The sequence below is a fragment of the Balearica regulorum genome, chromosome Z (assembly GCF_011004875.1).
Source record: "Balearica regulorum gibbericeps isolate bBalReg1 chromosome Z, bBalReg1.pri, whole genome shotgun sequence".
NCBI lineage: Eukaryota > Metazoa > Chordata > Aves > Gruiformes > Gruidae > Balearica > Balearica regulorum.
In genome coordinates, this window is record NC_046220.1 from 48,079,954 (window position 1) to 48,091,898 (window position 11,945).

Consider the following 11,945-nt stretch of genomic DNA (forward strand, 5'->3'; position numbering starts at 1 on the left):
GATTTTCATTGACAGAGGCATAGCACAAATTCATTCAGCAAGCAGCGTTAAGCATTAAGGAAAGAAATGTATTTGGATTTGAGGGCTGTATGTGTGAGCTGTGTTTAGAAGGCATGATACTGATACTGGTTTTTTTTTCTTTTTTAGGGCAGGTTAAAGTGTTCAGGGCCCTGTATACATTTGAGCCCAGAACGGTAAGTACATCTAGATTTTCGGGTTTTGAGAAGCCTAATGTTAATCTTGTCTATATATTTCTGCAGTGCTGCTAGGTTTGGCCTATTAGACTTACTATACTGTTTTCAATGAAAAAGCCTATTGATGGGTATTAGTTCTTAATGTGACTAAAACTGGGTGATTAATCATCGCTCTCCTTTTTTAAGTACAGCTCTTTTTAAAAGCAACATGCTTTCTTCTCTAGTATCAGTTACCTGTAATCTAAGATCAGCAATATACGTGGGTTTTTTCCTTTTCTTTCAAAGACAGCAAAGATAATTGAGAACTAAGAGATTTGATGAACTAGGATCAACCAAAAAGGGGATGAAGTTAACAAACACAAGATATATTTCACTGCTTTTCTTGCACATTGCTCTGTTGGACAGGCTGCAGTCTTTTCGTCAGTTGTCAGGACTGTCACAAATCCAAAAAGTTAGCTGTAGGCCAGTCAAACTACAGTATGAAAGACTGTGAGGCTGTTGTCTAGTTGCTAGAGAATTTGAGTTACTGTTACTTTGGAAGAAGAGCTGAATGTGCTCTGCATTATCCAGGTATTTACTTAAATACACACATTCAGATTTTTGTTTACTCTTCCTTTTTTAATTTTCTTTTAAAGCCAGATGAACTGTACTTTGAAGAAGGTGATATCATTTACATCTCAGACATGGTAAGTCTAAGACATCCAATACAGACTGAATACTTCTGAGATGCAGCATATCCCTTCTAAATTTTTTTCCCTTTTCTTTGCAGAGTGATACGAATTGGTGGAAAGGAACTTGCAAAGGGAGAACTGGACTAATTCCAAGCAACTATGGTAATGTCTAGAATATTTTCATTTGGTAAGATCATTCACAATCAAAGGAAATCATTAAAGAAAAATAACTGATACACTTATTTTAAAAAACTGATGACAGTATTGGCATTTAACAGTCCTCTACCGGAGTATTTCAGAATACATCTGCAATGTCAGTTACCACCTAGAGACAGCCAGGAGTTTGCCAAGTGTTCGTGTTTCTAGTTGTGCAGGTAGCAACAACAGATGTTCTCAGTTTTGAGGGGAAGAACACTTGAATCTAAAGGATGGTTTTACAGATGGCACATGAAACTGATAGGCTTGTATTCTTGATACCCTCAATGAATGTATTGCAGTTTTTAAGGTCTTCTCATTAGCAGTATCTTGGCTATATTCCTTCAGTCTGTACTTGGCCTTTTTCTTAAGGAGACCTAAGGATGGACAGCTGCGCCCTTTAGTAGCTTTGAGACCAAGAAGTCCACAGCGTGCAGTGGCTTCTTAGAGACAGATAATCAATACTGGAATTCTTAAGTAAACCTGCATATGGACAGGAAGCTAAACCAGATTATGAGCAATTCTGTAGACCTTCGCTGATGCCTCCCCCTGGCCCCCCACCAAAGAAAGAGGTCTGGTTTGTTTGCTTTTTAATTAATATATTCAGCCACAGAAAACACTGTTTTCTTGGGGATCACACCATATTAAATATCCCATACCTGTTTGGACTGCATAGAAATTGCTTTTTCAGATTCAACTAAAATCACTTTGAAAAGCCACGAGTACAGACAACACAGCACAATTCTTCCAAGTCCTCCCAGGAAATGCAGGCAGAGTAGCAGTGTCACATGACAGGTTGCATCAAAACTGCTAATACGTTAGTAACTGTGATTGCTTCATGTTGTCCCTTCTTCACTAGGAGACATGGCAGCAGTGCTATGATTCCCTGCCCTGACTTGTAGTTAGTAGAACTGCATGAATAGAACCCTGTGGTGCAGTTATTGAGACCATGGCATCAAATTTCACTTTAGTTTGTGACTTCCAGACTGAGTCTACTCTTGCCATCTGCCAGAGATGGTCACTGGTATATACAAGAAGAATAGTTTACGCATGCTTACCAAACTTGAATTTCTTTTGAATGTTGAACTGTGTTATAATTTAAAACAAACAACTTACTAATTCAGTTTGTGTCCCCATTGAGATCATTTGGGAAAGTTGCTTCCAGAGTGCTTTATTGAAAAGTTATCTCAGCAACAGTTTAACTTCTATTTTAGGCCGGGGGAGCAGGCATGGGGTGGTGGTATCTCTGTCTGCACATTTGCAAAAATGTCATGTGTAAGCAGAACATAAGCCTCTGCAAACTCTAAGAATCAAGAGTACCAGGAGCATGTCTTCTGCTTTAGACAAACTGTGCAAAATCCCCAAAGGCCTGCTTCCGCTGGTTGCCACCATTAGGACTGCCTAGGTTCAGTCTGAACCATTGAAACACTGTGATCTCCTGCTCTTCTGCAACCTTTCGTAAAAGGTGGAGGTGGACCTGAAACTGCTGAGTCTCCGGTGGGGTCTTGTGCTCCATCTGCTGGGCTTGAAGGAACACATTTGAAAAAACTGGAGACAGAATTGGTGTAATCTGCATTAAAAATACTTATTACTGAACTTCTGACAAGAATTTCCTAAAGACAAAGTTAGTTTTAGGCTTTTGAGACAGTGTTGTTAGTGTTAATGCTTTCTGCTCTGCACAAAAAGACTAGCATTTTTTGCGTGTGTAATGGCTGGCTGCTCTGGGACTGGCTTCTGCCACTCTGCTTTAGGATTCTGTTCACTATTTGCACAGTGTTTTTTTTAAACAGAAATATCAGAATCTAGCATTTGCATTTTATTTTACTCACAGCAGGAGAGAGAAGCACGTTAAATCTTGCAATTACAAGTATTATGGGAGGAATACATACCAAAGTAAGAAAAGATCTGGATAGACCACAACAGTCTTGAAACTTTTATTTCTGGTAACTGGCATACATTATATTTGCTTGTATTGCATCTGGTTACAGTAACAGTTTGATCTGAGAAACACGCTTTCATGTTCTCCCTGCCTCCTGTAACAAGCAATAGTGCGAGGGCTTAGAGAGCCTACTCATCTCAGATTGTCCACTGCCCTACTTGCCTGTACCCTTAGGAGTCACAAGGTTTTCCACCTAGAGAAGAAGTTTTCAAAAAAGAGTTTCCAGATCATTGTCCCACTTCCAACTGTTTCACGGTGCTGTTCAGGTTGGGGTTTTTTTGTGTGGTTTGAGTTTTTGGTTTGTTTTTTTTTTTTTTTTTCCGTTGCAACAGCACAGTAACCAGGAACTGTTTGCTGCTCCTCTCTAGTAAAACCTAAAGCTTGTGAGATGAAGAGAAGGCCTACAGAAGCCTGAACTTCAATCTGCCTATAACTACATTCATTGTTTAAGCAGTTTTGATTTGCAGACCTCCTGCAAGTTTTACAGGGAAAATAAAAAATCTCCGTAAAACAAATAGGAAGCCTACTGACAGTGGACTTTTTGAGTTATCCTTCACAGACCCCTTGGAAATAATTCACTCATAACTACAGATAGCAAGCTGTAGGTTGAAAGCCTAGACGTATGCAACTCCTCAAAAGCATCTTACAACTGTAGAAAGGGAAGTAGGAACTGAGATGAAATATTGCCAGATTCCTGGTGGCTTGCAACCACTGATCAATTTGATGCTGTTCTTTGAAGTTTTCACAAGCTCTTTTCTGAAATGCTTTCTCATACATAGCAAATTGAAGTGCATCTGACTAGTCCATCACTTACAAGTCCCCTTTCACATTAGAATCAAATATGTATTACTGGTTCTTCTGAAATAAATCAGTTTTATTTCCACACAGGTGTCAAATACCTGTTCAGTTTCAGAAGTAGTTAGAATTTACTCTCTGTTTCATTTCAGTGGCAGAGCAAGCTGAGTCTATTGATAACCCACTGCATGAAGCTGCCAAACGTGGTAAGTGTGATTTGGGTTTTAGCTGTGTAATCCTAGAGGATGATCTATTTGTTTTCTGCCAAAATAATGATATACTTACAATGAAAGTGTCCTGTCTGTTTTGGTTGTGTGGTGTCTTGAACAAGTTATCTGGTAAGTTTTGCGGCTTTCAGAAGCTGAGCTGGTTTACAGCCCTGATAGAATTGCCACTCTGTGACTGTATACACAGAAAAAGAGTACCATCTATTTAACTAGATAGGGATCTAAAGGTCTTCTGGGAGTGGAAGAAAAGATGTTTGGTATGACTTGGACTGATTGTTTTATGAATTATAAGTGTTGCTGCTAATCACTTTTTTCCCTCATAAGTTTGTAGGAGGACTGACGCCCTTCAGAAAGAACTACATGCCTTTAATGGTTATGTTAACTTTTCAAAACTGAATTTATCTTTCAGGCAACCTAAGCTGGTTGAGAGAGTGTTTGGATAATCGAGTTGGGGTCAATGGCTTAGACAAAGCTGGAAACACAGCTCTGTACTGGGCATGCCATGGAGGCCACAAAGGTATCAGAAAATTAATTTGAAATGACTGTTCTCTGGTTTTCTTGATGTGCTTATTAGACTGATTGCTAAAATTGCAGTACTAAATAATAAAGCTGGTATTTTTTAATGTCATTCTAGTTTTTTTAAAAAGAAAAGTTAAAGCTGGTAGGCAGGCTTAGCTCCATCAAATCCTATGTGTTTTGTTGTTGCTGTTGAAGCAGGCATTCTAATCAGCATCACTTAGAAACAGTGGGAAGAAGGGCAGACAAAAAATAAGTGTTGTATTGTTTTGGGTATTTTATGCAGTAGCATTTCTTTGTGACTAATGGTTGTTTGCTCAATGCAGTCTGACTGTTAGAGATTTTCACTAGCTGATTGGATAACTCTTTCATTGAATCTTAATAAAAATTTATACTACGAACACAAAAAGTCTATTTTGTTTCCACTAATTTTTTCTCTTTATTCCTCCCACCCCCTTGTTTTCTGCAGATATAGTGGATGTTCTGTTTACCCAGGCAAACCTAGAGTTAAACCAACAGGTAGGTTAAACTGACAAGACCCTTGGAGTAGAGGTGTGTTGTTATTCATCCTTGGTACAAGCTGAAAGTTTTTTTGCTGTATTTTAATCCTGTTGCTTTTCCCTCTAACTCCACAGAACAAATTGGGAGACACAGCTTTGCATGCTGCTGCATGGAAAGGTTATGCAGATATTGTAGAGATGCTGCTGGCAAAGGGTAAAGATCTTCACCAAGGTTTCAACAATCTGTGTGGCAGACTAGATTCCTGAATGTTTATTAATCTGTATTTTTTAAACTGTTTTCCCATAACCCAGGTACAGTCCTTAGCCAGCTTACCTGCCTGACTTTATAAGCCTTGCAGAAAATTCTGGCAGCTGTTTGGAAAGTAGACACCTCACCTGCTCAAGACAAATTTCATGCTGCTTTGCAGACAAAATTAGGCACTTAACCCCAGAACAGCAATGACATCTGCTTCCTGGAAAGGGAGAGCAGCCAGCAAGTTCCCTAGCCAACTGTAATTTATGGAAGAGCATCCATAGCTTTTAATCTGCTTCAGAGCAGTCCACAGATGAGATCCTCTTGTCTGTTACTGTTCTACCCATGCTATTGAAACTCGTATCGTAATACCATTGCTCAAGAAATAGCTGGGACAGTGATTCATGATGAAAATTTTCTGTTATAAAGGGGCGAGAATAGATCTGAAGAACAATGAGAAGAAACTGGCTTTAGACATGGCAACCAATGCAGCTTGTGCTTCCCTGCTTAAGAAGAAACAGAGTGCAGGTATTTCCTTTTTTAGAGGACACTTACTATTTCAACCAAATATCAGTATGTTGATAGCCATAAAAACCAGTTGGGAGCTACAGGGGCTATGAGTTGTGTTTGGAAGGGTTCATTTGAGAAGGGTTAGTTCAGCAGAGCTATGAGAGACCTGTGGTTTATCACATTCAGTGTTGCTGACTCCACACAAAATGCCATCTTGTGTCAGAAAGAGGCAAAAGAGTTCAGAAGATGTGCAAATAGGGAGGGGAAGGAGATAGAAAACAGGCCCTTGAGAGAGGAGAGAGAGAAAGGAAGAATCGAAACTGCTCTAAAAGCAGTATACCAGAAGGGACAAGGTAAGAGAGTAAACTTATGTGGTATGTTCCCCCTTACGCATATCTGTTCCTCCAGATTAAGCCAAACAAACACCAACAGATGCTCCTCTTTTATTTTCTTATTGCTCATTTTTTGTAAATTTTTTTTTATTCCTATTTTTTGTTCCTCTGAGTGACTGTAATAGAGAAATAAAAGAAGAATGCTTTCAGGTATTTATGAAACTAGTCTCAGTGCCTCCCACTTGTGTTCATCTCTCCTAATAGCACAGTGTCCATGTACAAAAGAGTTAGAGATACAAGGCTATTTTAAAAAGCTGAACAAAGACTGAATTGTTGAGTATCACATAGTTAATGTCACCTGTAGCTTTCAGGAGGCTGAAGTTAGGGTGGAAACCCTAGGTGAATCATACATGAAATGAGAAATTGAAAACGCAGGCAGCGTTACAAGCGTTACAGCTTGTATCAGTGGTGTATGCAGTCTAGCAACTGTCGCCGGGCTAGCAAGAACAGAGGGAATGCTAGCCTGTGAGTGGTTAGCAGTTATGAACATTAAATGGTGGAATAGCTGACTGCAGCTTTAGAAGGCCGAGAAGATCAATTGCAGCAAAAATACTGTCCAGCTTTTTGATAGAGGTAATATCAGGATTTCCCAGAAAACCTTGACATTATTTCCACTAGTTTTGACTTTGAAGAAACCAGTTATAATAAAGGGCAGAATTTCTTCTGCTTCCATGCTTTTTTTTTTTCCTGTTGCAAGTTAATCCCTGTTAGAAGCACTTATTTCATCTTTGCCTGTCAGTTGTAGGCACTTGGTACAGGAGTATGCTCTGTTCTAATGTCCCTAATAATTGTATTAATGTTTAATTTTCTGATACTGGGTAACTTCTCTCCTACTTCTGGTGCATTTGCTTCACTCCCTCTAAATTAATAGTTTCATGTCTGACTGATTCACTTCATCTATCACCAGTCTCTGGTACTCTCGCACACTACCTTTTCTTGTTTGCCTTGATAGAAGAGCTGATGTTCTCAGTCTAACTTCAATTTCAATATTAGCTTCCTTTTTTGTTTTTTCTGTCTTAATTTGGCCTTTTATAATCTCTGTGGCACCACTGATGTGTATACTTTTCCTGTATGTTGTATTTTCTTGGTTATTTTTATTAATTTCATTCTTCTGTATCTATTGATTCTACATTTCAGTATTTCCAATGTCTGTGAGCAAAACAATTATTCTTTTTCAGAGATTGAGTCCTATATCAATAGTCTTCCTGTCCCCAGTTTCAATTCTGTTCCTATTTAGATATGACTTCTATCATAGTCTGTCTATAAAGTATTTTATTTTATCCAAGGAAGCTTACTTTGCCTCCACTTAAATACTCAGTTTTGTGTTCTAGTTGTATACACACACATTCAAATGTCATGATTGCTGAAGTATATTCTAAGAAACGAAAGTTATTAAAATCCTGTCATAGAAGTGCGAAAAGATTGTGTCATTTGTGCTCCTGAAAGAGGGAACAATTATTATACAGAAGAAGTGGGATTTGTCCTTTCTTGAAGTATGGCCCCTTGAGCACAGGGCTCTACATTTTTTTTTTCCTTTCTTCCTTTGCTGCTTCTCCTGTTCAAAAACGAAAAAAAAAAAAATATTTTTTTCTCTTAGATTTCTTTTATTAAAGCAGTTGAGCAGGTCAGTTTTAAATTTACTCATTTTTCTTCTTCCAGAAGTCTAGGATAACATGGTTATCACTTCTGTGAGTTACGTCAGTCTTGTTACGACTGCACCTGATATTTTTAATGCTTTGTTTTAATACGTTATTGCAAAGCTATGACTGACTGGGATCTAGTGGTTCCTGGCTCTCAGTAGTACAATATATACTTTATATATAATCCATATTCCTATTCCCATATATTTGAAAATCTGTAGGCAAATAATTATCACAAAAAGCCCATGGTATTTATCTTTGTACAGTCCCAAAGATAGATGTAGTTCTCCAGCCACTGCTGCACATCTGGTGAATGGTCCTGTTTTCTGCTTACTATCCTTCAAAAGCAAAAGCTTGTAAGTAGATATAAGAAATATTTATTCAGGAAAAAGGTGAGAAACGAGGGAGGGGAGAGAATAGATGGAATGTGTTTGATTTTAAGCAGAGAATGGCAGCCAGTTAGGCAATCAGAATAAGACCGTAGAGGCTCTTCCACCAACTCACCCATCCTTTCCTTTGCGATTTAAAAGTAACATATACAGAAAATAGAATTGAAGAGTTCCAGCTGTGCCGTACAGATTCCAAGGAGCCAGAAGATGGCTCTTAAAGGTCACGAACAAAATAAATCTTCTACGTAGGAGATGTGATTACTGGCTTAGCCCTGCCTTTGAGATCCAGATCTGTAGCCCCATCCATGTAGCCCTAACATCTCTTAATGATAGAGGAATCAGGTTTCTCAGATGCTGGTTTGCAAACATTGCAGATGTGAGGCTTTTTCTGCTTTTATCCTGGATTTTGAGAAAACTTTGTTTCTTTTCAGGTACAGTCCGAACATTAAGTAATGCAGAGGAATACCTTGACGATGAAGACTCCGATTAGCTTTTTTCATTCAGCCTAAAGAACTATAACTTGCATTGCCTATGTCATTCCCAAAACATATCTTTCCAACTGTAAAAATATCTTACTTAGAGTATCGCAGTCTTCCAATATAGCATATAAATGAGAGGGTGAAATCATGCTTTCCAAAGGAATAATCTTCATGTGTGCCAGAAGATGCCACATTTTAAATCAGAGTTCCTTTGGAATTATCTCACAGAGGAAGTGTGGCATACCCTTATTGTTCAGTGGGTGGGCAAAGGACCATCTTCTAGACTCAGAGATTTCATCTGAGGCCTTTCCAGCAAGTGCCTTGCATCTCTGGAATACACTCCTTAAACTTAAAGGTCCCTCTGGGACAGCAGGACACCATTGCTAACATTTCCCAAAATCTCCCTGGGTTTAGGTTCCTTTGTGCAGATAGGATAATACTGGCAGAGTCAGTACTGGCTGACAGGCAGGAATGGAGATGCTGCTATAGAGTACCATCTTTTGCTCACATGGAGCCAGTAAGAGAAGGTTTGGGTTTTTTTCTTTTTAAATAATAATTCCCTCCCCCCATTCCTTCCTGTACCCCTCTAAGTAAGGGGTAGAATGACATGAGACAGTCTGCCCCTGGATGCTTTGTCTTCTCTATTGCTATGGGCCCAATCCCTGAAATGTAAACTCAGGTGAAATGCTTGCTTAAGTCAGTTTTGCTTGAGAAATACACTTAATTTTGGACTAATGACTTGATTATTTTGCTTTTTGAAGTGCATTCTGCTGAAACTATATGTAGTGAAAGGAAGTCAGAATATTTTTCTATTTATCCTGCCTAAAATTTTTTTTACCGATCTTTTGCTTTTATTTTTTAAAAGTGTTCTTATATTTTGTCCTAAATTACCTCAAAGCTTAAGTGTGTTTGAAGGAATGAGGGAAGATGTATATTGAATATACTACAGGTATCTTTAGAAGAGATATCTGAAGCTGAATAAACATTTTAAAAATGTACTGCTTCTTCCTGTGAATTAAAGAAAACTTAAAAATAAATTGAGCCACCTTCAAGCTTCCCTGCAGAGTTAAAAATTAAGTACTTCCTTCAGATTGCTCAAATAGCTGCAGCCAAATATTATACCCTACTAAGGGATACTTCCTTAGTGTGATGGTAAGCAAATGTTACAAGTATTTGAGATACAATCTCATTTTCAATTTTTGTTGCTAACTTCTCTGTTAGTAACTTTGACAGATTCAGTCCAACACAGCAGTCTGTGATACTTAAAAAAAAGACAAAAAAAAGACCAAAAAAAAAAAAAAAAGCTCCTGTGAAAGACTGGGGATAAATGAAAAGCTCTTATGAAAGGTTGGGGATAAATGAAAAGCTCTTATGAAAGATTGGGGATAAATGAAAATCACACTAAGTATTTTAGAGCACTCTAACATCCCACTTAAAAATAGATTGAACCAGATTTTTGTGTTTTTATTATCCTGGAAAGAACTAGATAGAGGTAAAGCTTGTTAAATGAGCACTTAACAAAAAAGGCAGCATTTGATTGACCAGAACTGTGTAAGATGGAGGCATTGCACAGTCATCTGCAGATATAATTCTAAACTGTTTAAGTGTTAAAACCATAGAACAAATGTTTTAGCCCTGTGAAATACTGTGGTCAACTGAATAGTGATGTTTTATTTTGTGTGAACTTGGAGATCCTAGAGGGGAAGAAATAAAAACCAAAGCCACCAAGTTTTCATCTCTAGCTTTCATTAGAACAATTGTTGAACATGACTCATAATAGACACTGTCCTGCTTTACTTTTTGTCAGCCAGCTATTTTTACTAGCTCAGACTTTTACCACAGTCAAGCCACATGTTATGCTGCATGCTGTTGATTAACATAGATGCAATTTCACAGTGCAAGCAAAAAAGGACCTGTAATAACAGGCTAGAGAAGCAAGAAGGTTCATGATCTGTTATGTGAGTCTTTTTCCTGCATAAATGAAGCTCAAAAGGTTAAAAATTCTTCAGTGTTGCAGGACATGGAGGGAATGACTCTTCACGTCACCGTTTTCTCTATCAAGCTTTGGAGGCAGAGTTTGTGTTCATAAAGAACTCTTTACGTGATGTTTTCTGCTGCCATGAGTTCAACAGACCTCAAGTTAAATGCAGCATTTGATTTAAAAATGTAATGTTATGTTCACGTATGTGGAATTACCTGCTGCCGGAAGACCCTGTGTTCTTCTGCAGACAGATCTATGTGCTGCAAGGGAAGAATGGTGACAGAAGCACAAGTTGGGCCCAAAGATTGCCTGTGAAGTCCTTACTGGAGTGTCCTGAAGGAGGCACATTTACATCACAAGGCAGCTAGCTAGTGCTGTAACTTGTTTTTAGGACCACAATTACTGCTTGCTTTTTTTTTCCCCCCCCCCCCACAACTTTGTTTTTCCTCATGCAACTGTCTACTCATCTTGTGAAATACAAATCACTGTGAAAACTTTCAGGCAATAAATTACTCTTGCCTAACTCTAGCAGTTAAGTTTTGATTTAAAAAAAAAAAAAGCAAAAGTCTTATAGCTAGAAGGAATTAGAGCTGGAGTCAGATGATACAGTATCTTATAGTTATGCAAACCTACTTGTTCCCCTTACTTTTCTCCAATGTATGTGTCACTGCAGGTTCTTGGATAAATTTAAGACTCTTTCCAAGGACAGCTGCATTCAGGTTGGTAATAATAAAAAAACCATGTTTTTAAGAAGAGCAGCAAAATGAAAGTTGTTGAGATCATGGTGTCTTAAATGCACATTGAAGGTATTCTGTCTTGTGTGCTTCTGGTTGAATTACGTGTGTACCTTTCCATTGAAAATCAGCTGTGTTCCAGTTTTAACTGCTGTGCTGTTAGGGGGTTAGAAATCGTTCTGATTTATTTGAGGCTTTTTCAAACTAAACGAGTTTGTTTTGTTTTGGGTTTTTTGCTTCATCAAAAATCAAATGCTGAATCCTTATTTTCTAGAAAAGAATATGGGACATATCTCAAACTGTGTCTAGTACAGTTCTTAGTCCATTTGGATAATCTTCAAGTTACTATGCTGTTTTACTACGAAAAAAACCCACCTTACTGAGTTCAGCTTTTACATGTCCCATCACCTGAAATGTTATTTGCTTAAAACAGTTAAGATCACGTTAAATGTTTAAACTCAGAGGCCCATTTTCTAACACACTCTCCATCTTAGAACCCTCACTGCCCCTAATCCTAATTTCTGAGGACA

General features: G+C 38.1%; 1 protein-coding gene across 1 annotated transcript in view; it reads left to right on the top strand.

Annotated features, from left to right (window-relative positions):
* The window catches only part of OSTF1 (osteoclast stimulating factor 1), a 22,227-nt gene extending 11,020 nt beyond the window's left edge, over positions 1-11,207 (top strand). Inside the window, exons 2-10 of the mRNA XM_075739257.1 lie at positions 148-194; positions 830-880; positions 964-1,027; positions 3,947-4,000; positions 4,431-4,538; positions 5,007-5,056; positions 5,173-5,251; positions 5,720-5,818; positions 8,653-11,207. Coding sequence (XP_075595372.1) covers positions 148-194; positions 830-880; positions 964-1,027; positions 3,947-4,000; positions 4,431-4,538; positions 5,007-5,056; positions 5,173-5,251; positions 5,720-5,818; positions 8,653-8,711 — 611 coding nt within the window. The 3' untranslated portion in view covers positions 8,712-11,207. The remainder of the gene's footprint in view (positions 1-147; positions 195-829; positions 881-963; positions 1,028-3,946; positions 4,001-4,430; positions 4,539-5,006; positions 5,057-5,172; positions 5,252-5,719; positions 5,819-8,652) is intronic.
* The last annotated feature ends 738 nt before the right edge of the window (positions 11,208-11,945 follow it).